This window comes from Phocoena phocoena, chromosome 1, assembly GCF_963924675.1.
Source record: "Phocoena phocoena chromosome 1, mPhoPho1.1, whole genome shotgun sequence".
NCBI lineage: Eukaryota > Metazoa > Chordata > Mammalia > Artiodactyla > Phocoenidae > Phocoena > Phocoena phocoena.
This window is the reverse complement of record NC_089219.1, coordinates 184,846,900-184,863,170: the sequence shown is the minus strand read 5'-3', so window position 1 is coordinate 184,863,170 and position 16,271 is coordinate 184,846,900. Positions and strand designations below refer to the sequence as shown.

The window sequence follows — 16,271 nt, the reverse complement described above, 5'->3', positions numbered from 1 at the left end:
ACACTCTCATGGTCTATATATTTGATGGCAACTTGCCGCTTCCTACTCTCCTGTCAATGGGATCAGCTGCTTTTGAGGTCAGCTCCCACGTGAGAGAGAGCTCTCCAGGCCATTGGCTGAGCGGTCGGAGCTCCGTCAATGCATAGAATAACTGTTATTTAATTTAACTAGAGAGTAAAAGAATGAGGAACCTACAACCAAGCCTTATTTTATACTCTTTAGGAGTGAAGGTGCTTGGGCCTGATGTCAGCAGTACTATTATATGAACAAATTTTGAAAAAAGAATGCCTACTGGTCCAGGATTTGGGGACAATTGAGTTACTGTTTACAGAGCCAAGAACTGGAAGTCTGGTCACGCCACAGAGATCCAGGCTATCCTCAGCTACCCACGGTGAAACAAAACGGAATGTCAGCTGTCGTGGACTCACTGCTCTTTAAAGCTGCTTAATCTTCTCACGAGATTTTAGGTTGAGTCCAAAAATTTAACTACAAACTTCAAGATGTTTGGCAGAAATAGTAGATCTAGTCAGCTTCACCTTTTAAAGATGGGTTAGATGAGGTTTTGAATCCGGCTTAGGAATTTGTGATTATACGCTATCTTCTGTAACAAATTCACCCATGGGCTTCCCTGGTGGCACAGTGGTTAAGAATCGGCCTGCCAATGTAGGAGACATGGGTTCGAGCCCTGGTCCGGGAAGATCCCACATGCCGTGGAGCAACTAAGCCCGTGCACCACAAATACTGAGCCTGTGCTCTAGAGCCCATGAGCCACAACTACTGAGCCCGCATGCCACAACTACTGAACCCGTACACCTAGAGCCCATGCTCCCAACAAGAGAAGCCACCGCAATGAGAAGCCCGTGCACCACAACGAAGAGTAGCCCCCGCTCGCCACAACTAGAGAAAGCCTGCGTGCAGCAACGAAGACCCAATGCAACCAAAAATAAATAAATTAAAAAAAAAAAAAGAAATTCACCCATTAATTTTTGGTCTACCATACAAAGTAGGCGAAGATGAAAACTGTAAGTGTAAAAGAAAGAGAAGCAAATGTGAATAAGCCATTTTATTTGTTAAGTGGAAGAATGCTACAGCAGAAAAATGCCAACTAGGAGCCACGAAATCTAGGTTCTGTCTTCACTCTGCTACTTTTGTTTTGTAACATTGGGAAAATGACTTATTTTTTAATTTTTAGAATGGGAAGTAGTGAGGCCAAAATAAGATCATGCTTCATAAAAGTAATTTACAAAGTATAAGGTACTATGCAAATGTCTACAAGGAATAAATTAAATATCAGGAAGTGGAAAAGAGAACTTGCATGGGCGAGCCTCGGGAGCTCTGGCTCCTATAAATACAATGACCAGGGTTAGATTTAAGGGGAATTTCCAAACATTTTGGACTTGTGCCTTCTTATTGTTGATTTTTAAAATTTCATACTTATTCCACCTTTCAAAAAGTTCTTTTGGGGGGACATACATATAATAACACCACCGAATTTTACACCAACTGGTGTACGTGTAATAGAGGAGCCCTTGAATTTGATGAGACGGTCTGGAGACTAGAAATCTGAAAGTTGAATATTTGGGCAATGGAAGCATTCAGCAACACATGCTCACAGTATGAGCTCAAGAGTATTTGTTCAGGGAATGTAGGTCCTGATGAAGTTCTACCTGAAGGGTACGTCAGGCCAGTTTAACACCTTGACCTGAGAAACTACTGAACTATATACTCTAAGTTCAAATGATACGTGTTCCAAGAACCATAGTTGGCTTTTGGAAGAAGACGCAACTCGATTCAACATGCCAATATTGTTAGGTTTTCTTTGTTTTTAGAGTTTTTCAACAGACCATGGTAATCGCTCAGTGAAGTTGTTTGCCTGGAACAATTTACCTGAATTCCACAGAAGAGGCTACTGCAGCCTTTTCTGGGTTTGTAGCAACAACTTGTCTCCCCCATGTTCTGTTTCCAGATGGCAAAATAACACGATGCCCCTGGTGTCCTTAGACTGTCCATGCCATGTCATTATCTTCCAGACGCGACAGGAAGTATGGAGGTCGCCATTAGCTCTGATCTTCTGGGATGTTCTAGGAAACTTAACAGGTTGTCAGTTTCTGCTAAAATGTTAAGCTACTTTTGCAAAACTCTCCTGCAAGTGTGTAGTGACATCTCTTTAAAATGCAAGTGGAAGTCTACATGTATGACAGCTAGAGATCACAGATAATTAGTGGAGCAGCGACCCTGGATACTTTAGATTTATTAGGTTTTTATGTCCATGGGGTCCTTTTTTATCTTATTTGGATTGGTGGTTCTGACTACAAAAGAAACACAAAGCCACTGGAGAAATAAGAGAAAGAAAAAAATGCATGAAAAGGACATTTCCTTACATTTTACCACGTAGTAGCAACATTTAGGTATATTTTTGTCCACTTTTTTCTATGCATACTATTGTATCATTGTGATTATATTATGATACAAATTTGTATGCAGATTTTTGTCATTTAACAGCCTAGAATGTTTATTGCCCCATACTATTAAAAATCTTTTAAGGGAATTCCCTGGCGGTCCAGTGGTTAGGACTCAGTACTTTCACTGCCGAGGGCCCGGGTTCAATCCCTGGTGGAGGAACTAAGATCTGGCAAGCCTTGTGACCAAAAAAAAAAAAAGAAAAGAAATCTTTTGAAATATATTTTTAGAAAATATATTTCTGATAATAAGAGAAGTAGAAAAATTTGAAAAATATATAGTAGTATATGGAAAATTTAAATTACCCATAATCCTACAACTCAAAGTAATCATCATTAATACTTTGCCATATTTCCTTCTTTTCTCTTTAAATGCATTTTCTTTTCCATAGCTGAGATAATACTTTTTTTTTTCTTTCTTTTTTTTTTTTTTTTTTTTTTGCGGTATGTGGGACTCTCACTGTTGTGGCCTCTCCCGTTGCGGAGCACAGGCTCCGGACGCGCAGGCTCAGCGGCCATGGCTCACGGGCCCAGCCGCTCCGCGGCATGTGGGATCCTCCCGGACCGGGACACGAACCCGTGTCCCCTGCATCGGCAGGCGGATTCTCAACCACTGCGCCACCAGGGAAGCCCTATCCTGTTTTTCTTCACTCATGTATCTTAAATACTTTCCCACATTATTAAAAATTTTTCATAAAAAATATTTTTAATGTCTTAAAATGTTCTATCATATCAATATACTTGCTTGTCATATCAGTATGTCATATATTATCAATATATTTCCTTAAACATTCCTCTCTTTAGTCAAGGCTTTTTCTAACAGGTTAAATCTTTCCTTGAGTAATCCAGGAGTCGAGTTTTATGTTAATTTTCAATAAAGAATCAAATAGCTTGGGAAATTCACATCAAAGCTACGAAAGAGAAAACGGGTCATTATAAATACGAAGTCAAGAGGTAGTCATTCTTAACCACAGGTACCGCGCTGGGCTTTAAATATTTGCTGAATGTACATTTGTTTCTAATCTTTTCCAAAGAGGGTTTGAGATGGTTTATAGAGATACTCAGAAATTAGGACAAAGTACAAAGGTGCTAACGGCAGGCCACACATTTGATCCTGAGCATCCAGTGGCCAAAGCAAGTTAATCTTAAGAGTCACAGTTTCCTTACAATGAAAACCAAGTTCAGCTCAGAAGGGCAGCTTTACCTGGTATCGAGACCTAAGAGAATTCTTTATAAAAGAGTGCAAGCTGCGGGCGTGGTGTTAATGGGGGCTGTACATGAGTCTAGGAGCCAGGGGGTCTGAATTCCAGTTTTGGCTTGGCCACTGACCAGCAGTGCAAGCTGGGTAAGCCACTAAGTCACTCTTACAGCCTCTCTTTCTGTCATTTAGTGGTCATTTTAAGTACCCCACTATGTTCCACTAAGATTATAAAAGCAAATAAGAAGTTTGTGTCTGAAGGAGCACAGATCCTGATGGTTTGAAAACTCGGCAGAAAGGTTATAATAAAGTTAGAAACAAATCTGTGCATGTTCCATTTGACACCGGTGACTTTTAGGTTAATCCAGACACCAAACAGCACCTCCTGTAAAATTCCATTATGTCTGTCAAAAATCAATGTCTTCAATTAGGAAATATTAAAATTTTAATAGGATTGAATTGACTAAAGTATCAGTGAAGCAACCATAGCTGGGGGATGGTAATTGTATTACATAGAAAATAGAATATGCACAGAATAGGAAGGTCTGTGGTATTCTCACTCACTTTTGTAATTATAATGTGGGTTGTTTTGCAAAATCTGGTCCAGCAGAGAGTTGTTTTTTAAATTGTACACTTTGTCGGAAAACCAACCCTCTCTTTCTTTTTTTCCCTACATCCACTCATGTACTTTCCTGGCAAAACAGTCTGGCTAAGCCCCTTTCAGTCTCCACCCGATGACCCTAGTGTTCACATTATTATCACAAATCCCCCTTTGCTGTTCCACCTTCAAGTTTAAAATATTCACGTTTCTTTGACACTGATGTTTCTTTGGTTTCTTGTATCTAGTCAATCAAACTTCACAATTTTATTTTCTGAAGAACACGTTCAGATTTTTCATTCACCTCTGTTCTCACTCCTTGCCTTCATTCTGGTAAACTCTCACTTGGGATTTTCCAATATCTTCCTCATGTGGTCCTCTGCTTCCTTTCCTCCGCTCCCCCTTCTAATTATTCTTATGTACCTTTACATTATTGGCCTCTACGGTGATTTACTTCTTAGAATTCCTTTAATAATTCTGCCATTTTCCAGAGTAAATAACTACTTTGGACATAACGGAAAACTACAAAGATTCTAATCAGGATTTTCCATCCAAGCAGGTTTTTTCACATAATCTTTGTCTCTCGGGCAGGAGATGTCTCATTGGTCGCTATGATATTCTCTCCTCTTTTAAGACTCATAATCCCAATTCACCAGGGATCCTTTAATATTTAACTTTGCATTCTTTTAATTCCATAAGCCACATGTATTAGCCTTTCTGCAGTTTTAAAAAATGCTCGATAAACTTATTTAGGATTCAAATCAACATTTCAAAGCAGACTTAACTCATTGGAAACATTATTAAAGCAGAACACCAAATTGGTCAGATTCAAAGCAATATTATTTCTTCTGTTCATTGATAGTTCATTATTTATTTTGCACTTATTAATTTTTTCAATTTATGTGTGTCTGTATGTCTTATATACGGACTTATTTGTTTTGCTCTCCCACTAGGTTGTGAGTCCTGGGGACAATGACCACGTCTGCAGTAAACACTTTCCGGGGGAGCCGACATTCCTGTCTTATCCCTCCCCCATGGCTCTATCCCAGTAGTCCGAATGGAAGAGACCACCTTCTATTATGAGCTTGTTTTTCTGGTCACAGGATTGGCTAAGGGGAAAGACTGTAAACTAGTGTGAACCAATCAAAACAGTCCACTCCTCAGACCACCGTGATTGGTCCACTGAGGGACATGTGACTCAAACGGAGCAGAATCCTATCTCAGGACTTCAGAGAGAAAAGACGTTTTTGCTGTTGTCTATAGAGCCACGAGAATGAGAGCCTGGACCTATGGGGCACAACATCTCCCACCAGAGGAGAAGGATCTGGGAGGGTGGTCGAGAAACAGGCAGAGAAGGCTTTACATCCCTCGTTTTGACATTCTGAGATTTAATTATTCAACTATTTATTCCATTCTGATAGCTACCCCAGTATCCTTTCAATAAATCTCCTCTCATTTTATGTGTTTCATCTGGTTTGAGTTAGGTTTCTGTCATTTGCAAACAAAAGGGTCCTGACTCATATAATATTTAAACTATATTTTGAAGTCCTTGTAGCATAGAGCTGTAAAATGCTAACCCTCATATAATGCAAGCCTTGGAGCATATCTGGCCAATCATCTTAACTTCAAAAAAGCTTTAGAAGAAAACTTTTGTTGCCAAAATTCTTTACATTCTGTCCTGAAATTCTTCCTAATTTGTTTACTCCCTACAGACTTTTGGTTACACCACCTGAAAATCGTTGCAAGACAGAATTCATTCGGTCTTCAAATAAGGCAAACTCCAACCTCCCTAAAATTAAACAGACTCTTATATTTGCTGATTATCCCTTAAAACACGAACTACTGTGTATAAAATAAGGTACAAGGATGTATTTTACAGCACAGGGAATATACCAATATTTTACAATAACTATAAACGGAGTATAGCTATAAAATTTTGAATCACTATGTTGTACACCTAAAACGAATATATTGTAAATCAACTATACCTAAAAAAACCCCAGTGATTTGTTTATTGTACATAACAAACATGTACACAATGCTTATTTTGAGCCAGGTGTGTGCTAAAAATGTAGCTCATTTGACTCTCCCAACGAATCTCCAAGGTAGGTACTATTATTATCGCCACATATAATGAGGTAATTGAAGCACAGAGAGAGGGAGTAATTTGCTCTAGGTCACACAGCTAGTGCACGGTGGAGCTGGAATGGATTCTTAAAGTTTACGATGCATCAGAACAAATGGGATGTGCGTTAACCATGCAGATTCCTGAGACCTACTTATTCAGAACCAGGGCAAGAAAAGGTGAGACTACTCTTTAGATTTTTTTACGTCGACCAAAAAATTCTGATCTCTCCTCTGCAAGCTTTAGCGATCTCAAATTTGGTGGAGGATACATTTCATCTTCTTTGATTTTTGTAATAGAATGAGATTCTGCCACATGTGGATCTGATATTTCAATTATACTGAACTTGCTTCAATAAATAGGACCGAATACATGCCCTTCAGGCATTCACTAGACACCTTAGTCTTGTGCCCCTCCAGCTCATTGCAAAGGAATAGTGGAAACACGTATTTGAGACAGACTTGAGCAAAGGACAGGCTTACTATTCCACACTTTAGCATTTCTTACTCTATCATGCAAGCAAAATACATTCACCACAAACCCACAAGCTTGGACTTCGCTGGTTTGCTTCTCTGTGGAAATACTTTCAATCTCTCTCTCGGTTAACGAGGTGCCATTCAATGGTCAACTTAACTGCCGTCTGTAGTTGTGCCACCCCCATCCCTGTCCCCATGCTTCTACAGCCACTGTTTCTGAGGTCGACAGCAGCCACCTGGAGAGGACACGTGTAGAGGTTAAGAGGTGTTCTCCGGAGCCAGTCCAGATCAATTCAAAGCTTGCTGCTGCCACTGGGACTTTGCTAAGCCCCCCAGCCCTGTGCTACTCAGTGTTCTTATCTGTAAAATGGGGATAAGCATGGTACCCGCATCATAGGGTAACCGTGAGGAATGAGAGGGTAATGCTTGTCAGGTGATGAGAACAGCACACATAGTCCACATCCAATAAATGCTCTTCGCCAGAGTATGAGTTCCATCAAGGGCAAGTTCAAGGTTTTGTTCGTGACTGTGCCCTCAGTGCCTGACATACAGTAGGGACACGAATATTAAGTGGAATGAGTAATAACTCCCAAGTCCAGGGGCGTTTTGGGGCCTCTTATTTGATCTTACTGTGACAACTGATCAAGCACTCAACGGCAGTTACCTCATGCCAGGATCTGTTGTAAACACTTTACAAACACTCTTAACCCATTTAATTCCTGTAACAATCTGACGAGACAGGTACAAGGATCGTGTGCCTTTTACACAAGACGAAAGTGAGGGACAGAGATGTTTAGTACTTTGCCCGACCTCACACAGCTAGTAAGTGGCAGGGCTAGGACTGGAACCCTTTAACCTATGCTTGCTGTTAATCGTTTCTTCCTTCTTGAAACTCGCTTCCCTTCGCTTCCATGAAAACGCCCTCTTTTAACCTGACTCCTCCTTCATTGGTTCTTTTCTTTTTCTTTCCTTAAAAAATTTTATTGAAGGGCTTCCCTGGTGGCGCAGTGGTTGAGAGTCCGCCTGCCCATGCAGGGGACACGGGTTCGTGCCCCGGTCCGGGAAGATCCCACATGCCACGGAGCGGCTGGGCCCATGAGCCATGGCTGCTGAGCCTGCGCATCCGGAGCCTGTGCTCCGCAACGGGAGAGGAGAGGCCACAGCAGTGAGAGGCCCGTGTACTGCAAAAAAAAAAAAAAAATTTATTGAAGTATAGTTGATTTACAATGCTGTGTTTAACTTCTGCCGTACAGCAAAGTGACCCAGTTATGCATATATGCATGTTCTTTTCCATTGTGGTTTATTGCAGGATATTGAATACAGTTCCCTGTGCCAAACAGCAGGAACTTGTTGTTTATCACTGGTTCTTTTCTTTCTGCTCATCTCTAGAGCTGAGATGACATTTCCCAGAACCCTGTCCAAAGCCATCACCTCCATTTACATGCTAACATATTTACCTAGTTGATGGTTTCAGTTTCCACCTGTACTCTGATGACCCCCGAATCCATATCTCTATCCCAGGTATCCTTCCTAAGGCTCAAACTTCTGTGTCCAATCACTCACCAGACCACACTCGCATTCAACATATATAAAATAATAAATTTGGGCTTCCCTGGTGGCACAGAGGTTAAGAATCTGCCTGCCAATGCTAGAGGATATGGGTTTGAGCCCTGGTCCGGGAAGATCCCACACGCCACGGAGCAACTAAGCCCGTGACCATAACTACTGAGCCTGCGCTCTAGAGCCCGTGCGCCACACCTACTGAAGCCCACGCGCCACAACTACTGAAGCCCGCGTGCCTAGAGCCCGTGCTCCGCAACACGAGAAGCCACCGCAATGAGAAGCCCGCGCACCGCAACGGGGAGTAGCCCCCGCTCGCCGCAACTAGAGAAAGCCCGCTATCGTAGGAAATGGTAACCCCCCGCCCCATCCCCAGAGCCAGAAATCCAAGAATCATCTGTAACTCAGCTCGCCCCTGTACCCTCCACATGCAGTCAGCATCCATGTCCGTTTGATGGTACCTCCTAAGCATCTCTGAATCCTCATAACCATTTCCTTTGTCTTGGTTCTCTTACCCTGGTTTCTCTTACCTCCTAACTGGTTGCCCTGCCTGTACCCTGTACTGCTTCAACCCATCTCCCTTATTGCTGCTAGTGTTACTTGAAAACAAAACAAAGCAGAAAACTCATGACATCACTTTCCTGATTCACAATCTTTAAGGATCCCCCTTTCCTAGAGAAGAGAGAAGAGTGGCTGAGTTCCTTGGCATGACTTACAGCTGGTCCTGTCCACTCTCTGGTTTCATCAGTTTCCCCTCTCACTTGAAAACCGCTTGGTCTAGCAACTGTGAACTGAGGCAGGTCCCCTGGAGAGCTCTATGCTCTCGCCAAGCTGGGCTTTTGCTTCTCTCACCCAGACTCTCTTCCAGCCATCTCCCTGACCCTTCCTACTCCTTCAAAAACCAGATCTTGAGAGGGAAGAGATATGGGAACATAGGTATAGGTATAACTGATTCACTGTGTTATAGAGCAGAAACTAACACATCATTGTAAAGCAATTATACTCCAATAAAGATGTCAAAAAAAAAAAAAAGAAAGAACCAGATCTTGAGAACAGCATCAAATCAAATGCATAACACAAAAGAGGCCATTCCTTAATAGATGCTAGCTCCCCTTCCACACACGATCCACCCTCTTTCCCTGGCAAAACAAAGTATTTGTTCTACTGTTTAAACCGCTTACGTTTCTTTTAGTCCATTAATCACAATGAATATACATTCACTGTAAAAATATAAACCCATTTTAACATAACTTCACTTTAAATAAACACACTTACATGTTGTTGGTTCAAATTTACTGTCATCTTTATATTAAAATAATAGGAATTTTAAAAAAAACCCTCACAGTCTTAACCTCAAATAATATTTTATTTGTTCATCTTATATTTAGATCCTTATCCAGGTGCAGATTCTGTTTGCTATGTTTATGGCAATATGCTCTGTAGAATTTTACATTTCACCTCTTCTGTTGACCAAGTCATGCCTGTTTTTCTAGTTAGTTTCTGTCCCCCCTGTTTCTGACTTACGTCTTCTCCGTCCCATCCTTCCCCTTAGGAAACCAGTGACAAAGGTTTGGTGTGAATCTTTCCACCCTTTTCTCCTGTTTAATCAGTTATATTTGGGGAGGAGGAAAGGAAGGTTTTGTCGTCCTTTTGGCAAAAATGAGAATATATAATGCACAGGTCTGTTCCTCTTCCTTTTCTCATTTAACAATGCATGGGACTCTCTCCAGGCTAATAAACATAGCTCTAACTCACTCCTTCAGCTGCCTAATATCCTAGGGGCTAAAGATACCACAATTTATTCAGCTATTCCTAGCTTGAAGGGCCTGCAGTTGTTTCCAGGTCTTTGCCACCTTACCCAGTGCTGCCAGGAGCAACCCGGAGCATACATGCCAATGTCCACTGATGCTTTGTTTCTATGGGATTTTGCCCCCCAAACGGGAATTGTTTATAGCAGGTAGGTTGGAGCGTGATTTATAAATAAATAAAAGCACACAGCTTAGGGCCATACATTCAAAGAAGTTCCGTAGATGCTGATAATGATAAGGATGTTTGACTATGCGGTTACCTAGCAGCCTTTTGATGGGAAAAGATATGTTTCCCGGCAACTAGCAAGTATACATCATTGAATGAGAATTTGGTAGGAAAGTACAAAAGACAGAGCCTGGCACATAGCAACTGAGAATCTCTGTTGTGAAGCCAATTTCCTGCCGCACTCGCCAGGCCCTCTTAGACTGGCAGAGGAGCAGGGTTATTACTGGATACCGAGTCCCCGACCTTGAGCTAATCAAACTGCAAAATGCTTTCGACAAACCTCAGCTTTCAAAGATCTTACCAATTGCATTATCTTGATGCTGGTGACTTAAGTTATGAAAGGGTCTATTGAAGGCAGCGTGTGTGTGAAAAGGCATCGTGTGAGGAGTGAGAACACATGTCCTTGGCTTCGCCAACCTGTCAGCATCGTGGCACTTGGAGCAAGCCTCCAAATGCCCATATCTAAAATAAAGCTAATAATACGCCCGTCGCCTGCTTGGCAGTATTGTAGTGAGGAACAAACGGAATTATGTAAATGAAAGTGCTTTGAGGGGGCTCTACATATATTAGCATTGTTAATCTCATTCAGATTCCTGAGTAGGTAATGTACTGTGTATGGTGGCATCTTTCCTGTTCTTTGTATCGCCAGGAAAGAACATATTAGCACTTAAAAGAAGATGATTTTTTTGCAGTCATGAAGTGCCCTATGAAAACTCAAGGCCAATCAATATAAAAATAACAGACTAGATGCTGGCCCTCGAATCCTTCGGCAGATACTGTTCCATGGACTTCTGTAACAATGAAAGTATTTACAGAGCTGCCTCAGTTTTGAACGTTTCATAGATAAATGAGAATAAAGAAATAGAGGAAGATTCCCGCCCCCTTCCCTTAAGTTTCTATTTTTAACTCCTGTACAGTGTTAAATGCAACACCCTGGTGTTCTTTCCCTAGTCCTGGCTCTTGCCCGTGAAACACACACATGCCCATGAAACAGCCACCCTTGGGAGATTCCTGCCCAATAAGTGTTATTTTTACCGGGACTAAAATATTGAGAAATTGGTACCTCTATAGATAAATACTCCAAATATATGATGGACGGGAATGTCTATGGATGGAATCGCAGAAACTTCCTAACAGACGTGGGGGTCATTCATTTCAGAGGTGTGGCATACTTCGATATTCACTCTTCGGTAGGACAGAATGTTGGTATAAGGAGTTCCAGAAACCTCAGTGCCAGTTGAAGTTTGGCGGTTGGTTCCTTCCAGCTGTTCTTAAAGGTATTCTCTGCAGGGATTAAAAAGCGGTTCATAGTTATGGCTTAAGATTTTTATGTTTCGTTGTTTCTGATTTCATTTTTCTTGTTGGGAAATACAGGAAATGGGATGTGTATCCGGTAGCGAAGGGTTTATGAAGTTCTGCAGAGTTAGGTCTAAACTATCACAACGTTCAACAGCTGGTAACATCAGTGGGGAAAATGGCATCATGTGTGAAGCATGCAATTAAATTAATTAATTATCATTCCAAATGTTTGACCTTTCAACTGGTTGTGGTGGTATCAGGTGGATAGCCCCGGAGAAAGAAAGGCAGACAGACGTTCCTTGGAGTGACTTGGAGTTTCAGACTCTTTCGGGGTCTTGGGAAGTCATCATCTGGGGGTTTGCTCAATCATGCTCTTCAGTGCTTCTGTTGAAGAAAAAGGAGAAAGAGAAGAAACTTTTGAGACTGAAGCTGCCTTTACTTAAAATCCCTTTTCAGTCTAAATCCTTTTTTTAACAGGGGAGATTTCTGTTGTTGATCATTTTACATTCCTTTAAGGATTAAGTGTATTAAAATTTAAAATGTGTAACAAGAACACAGAAGTGCAGTAAATACAAATATTCTCCTCACTTTACCAAGACATGGGGAAAAGCGTGATTTTTTTTTTTACTGTTTTCTCTTGGAGAAAATTGAATTTACAGGATAGATAAATTATAGGAGTGATTATACACATTATAGAATGGCTCTTTGATTTTTCAAAGCACATATAGATTCATGCAGACAGCTGAATTTTTAACGTACAGAAATCACAGTGCATATCGTTCAATATTCAGGAAACCGTATTTATCAAGAACTCATCTATTACTGTAAACAACATGGAGTTTAGGAAAAGTGTACTGATTTCTGCAACTTACTTGTGAAATGCACCAAAAAGTAAGATGGGTTGATGGGTGATAGAGGAATGGACAGATTGATAAATAGGCAATTAAGTAAATATAATAAAGTGTTAATGTTAAATTCTAAAAAAAAAAACCTCATCTATCGCACAAAGCAAAATAGTCCTATCTCACAAATAGAATTAAAGTTTGAATGACTTAATTTTATATGTATATAACACAATACGAGATAAGAATTAGCAATTACTAAGGGAAGGACGACTGTCAATTATCTTCTAGTCTTTTTCATAAATCAGAGAAAGAAGTATATATTTTTTTCTTGAATGATCTAGAATATGGGCAAACAGCCTAGAAAATGAGTATTATCTAAGCAGCTTGAATTCACTCTGCACTCTGTAGATCTTGACAAAGGCAACCTGAAAGATGGGATTGCATGTCGATACTGAGCTTTGGAAAATCATACATACACAATGAAAAACTCTGTCATTAAATTTTTAAAAGTTTATGACCCACATGGAAATTTTTGATTGTGCAAAACTATGTCTTTCTTACTAATACAAATACATGTACTACAATAGTTTTAGTTTCTGAAATTATATATAGGAGTATTGAAAACTAAAAAGATTAATTGTAAAAAACGTACCATACTATTGTAAAATGTTGATAATAGGGGAACCTGGGTGCAGATATATGCAAACCCTCAGTACTATCTTCTCAACTTTTCTGTAAATCTAAAGTTGTTCTTAAAAAATAAAATCTGGGGCTTCCCTGGTGGCGCAGTGGTTGAGAGTCCGCCTGCCGATGCAGGGGACGTGGGTTCGTGCCCCGGTCCGGGAAGATCCCACATGCCGCGGAGCGGCTGGGCCCGTGAGCCATGGCCGCTGAGCCTGCGTGTCCGGAGCCTGTGCTCCGCAACAGGAAAAATAAAGTCTGTTAAAAAAGAAACTAACAAGAACAAAACTCATTTCTGTTTTATTCAGTTTCCTTGTTCTAGGATGTTTTCCATAATCTGTAATGTGTAAGGATTCAGAGGTAAAACAAATATTTAAATTTTCCTGTAATATTTTCCTTTTGAAAATGCCATACTACTTAACTATTTGAATCATATCCAGATTTTAGTCCAGACCCCTACTTAATATTTGGTTCATTAGTACCTAACAAGACTAGTACAATATAGATTATTCTTTCCTCTGTAAGAAAAAAACACATGGGAAATTTCTTGTTCCCTATCATCTCTACTAAGTTTAAATCGTTACAGTTTTATTTATTTTAAAAATTTAAGATTTTAGATTTAAGAGAGAGATTTAATTTATACATTGCAATTAAGTATTTTTCTAATGCTAAGAACTAGTAAATAGCAGATATTTGGAATTGTGTTCTACATAGCAAACAATAACAATGCGTGCAGTCTCACAACAGCTGATGATGTGAACGTTTCTTAACTTGAACTGGCATTTTAAATATTATTTAAAAACGATTCACACTTATTACCGTTTAAGGTTTATCCTTTTAGCTCTTTTATACTTTAATATTAAAGATTTTTTTCTACCCAGTTGAAGACTGTAACAAATTTTTCCTACTTGCTGTAGTCTAAAGCAATGAATAGCACAAGGACTATAAGTGATGTGCTGGTATGTTATCTTATAAATGCTCAAGGTACAGCTTCGGACATTGAAGAATAGATAAATCAATTGACCTTGATGAAGTGTGTCTTCTTTCGTCTGTTCCCAGGAAAGTTGACTTCAGGTATTCCTACTGCTGAAATGATTAGCGTTAACAGCTTTTCCCCTCCATTTTCTTTTACAGGGTCTCTTCATCTTCCTGATATATGGGGTGTACGACGCAGAGGTAAGTCTGCTTGGAGTATCTCAAGGCTGACAGAGTGAATGAGAGAAATGACAGGTTTCTTATCTTGATAACTGAGGAACAAAGTTGGCTTTTCATATGAGTGTCCTGCTGCCCTTCATGCTTGGACTAGCTTATATGCATCCCAGCTTACCATTAAACACTGCCACCCTGAGCAAAGGGACAGCCTCATTTCTCATAGGCGTGGACTAATATTTTACAACTGCCTTAAGTTTTTGAGTTTTCAGTCTTTTAACACTGAAATATACTTGACAGTATTAGAGTTTCACAGTTTAAGTGGCAGAATACTTCTATGTAGTTGCATGGAGTTAGAAAAATACTAATATTTCTTGTCTCAAAATACTCATTACATATTGTCTTTTAAGTTTTTGAGCAGGCTCAGAGAGGCCTGTAAGGATTAGTTGATAATCTTTATGATTCCAGTTGCAAAATTTCTCAGAGAAGTCATTTATTATTTAACTATGATTAAGTTATTTGGCTAGAAATATTGTGAGACAATTGACTTGTAATTTCATCATGAAAACGTACCATGGAAAGAAATTAGTGTCATGGTGCTGGTTCTTTTATGAAAAATAATCCTGTGCTTTACATACACTCTTGGTTAGGAGAGTTGCTGGTTTAGATTTTCGCTTAACATGAAAGTGGGTGCCTTGTGTGTACATTAGGCACGGAATAAATATTCGTTTGATTTTGTTGCTCTTTGATTTCAAGATTTTACTTTGTAAGCTTCCTTAAGAGAACAATTAGTGATTTTGCCTGCGTTTCTCAGTATTCTGTACTGGGGAGGGCAGAGTGGACCTGAGTAGCGTTCTTAGAAGGGCCTGGCAGTCGATTTTTCATAAATAACATAGAGGGCCAGGCAGCAATACAACAGGGCCAGCGGACTCTTAGACAGACTGAGAAGGCCTGGGGGCATTTAAAGAACATCTGATGATGATAAGTATGCGTGTGGGCGTGTTTTACAGGGCTGCCGCACCTGGATTACACGCGGCTTCCTCTTTCAGTAGCCTTCAGGTAGGTTGGCAGTAAGACAACCTTTTCTTTGCAACGGTACCTCTGCTGCGGTTTCAAAGCAGGCCCCTCCCACAAATGCAGAGGAAAAGCGCCCATTATTAAAGTGTGTGCCAGACAAGGAGGGGTACCGGAAGCAACCTGTCCCAGTAGATGCTGAGCACTGGAGATTCAGGGCACACAGGCAGAACCCACAGCGCCCCAAGCCTCCCCGCTCCGGGGCTGGGTTCGGCTGCAACACCCGGCCTGCAAGCCGCAAAGCCGAGGGGGCCGGGCCGGCCGGGCCCGTCCTCCCCACACCGCCCACTCCGCAGCCCCGCAGCATCCCCTCCCTCCGCCCTTTCTCCGCTGCCGTCGCGCAGTAGCCCGCCCCGGGTCCCGCCCCCCGACGCCCGGCGCGCGGCCCACCAATCGCGTCCGGCCGCCCGGGGCCTCCCCTCCCGGGGGCTCCCTCCGCCCAACCACCCGAGTGATTGACAGGCGGCCGGGCGGAAGCCGCGGCGCAGGCGCGCTGGCCGGCGCAGCGGCCCTCGGGCCGGGTCGCCGAGCTCCCGGCAGGCCCCGCGCCGCGGCTGCGCAGTGCCGCGCAGGCTTTTAATTCCATTGTGGAGAGGACGGCGTTATTTTTATTAACCGGAGGCGGCGGCGGCGGCGGCGGCGGCGGCTGCGGCGGCGGCGGCGGCGGCGGCGGCGGGACCCGTAAGTGCGGGACGCGGGCGGCGGCGGGCGGGCGGGCACGGGCCGGGGGCGCGGGCCGGGGGCGGGTGGGGGCGCCGCGGCCGGCGGCCGGC

General features: G+C 41.8%; 1 protein-coding gene across 1 annotated transcript in view; it reads left to right on the top strand.

Moving 5' to 3' along the window:
• The window catches only part of ZNF281 (zinc finger protein 281), a 68,747-nt gene that overhangs the window by 49,480 nt on the left and 2,996 nt on the right, over positions 1-16,271 (top strand). Inside the window, exons 3-5 of the mRNA XM_065871970.1 lie at positions 14,410-14,451; positions 15,477-15,483; positions 15,961-16,244. Coding sequence (XP_065728042.1) covers positions 14,410-14,451; positions 15,477-15,483; positions 15,961-16,244 — 333 coding nt within the window. The remainder of the gene's footprint in view (positions 1-14,409; positions 14,452-15,476; positions 15,484-15,960; positions 16,245-16,271) is intronic.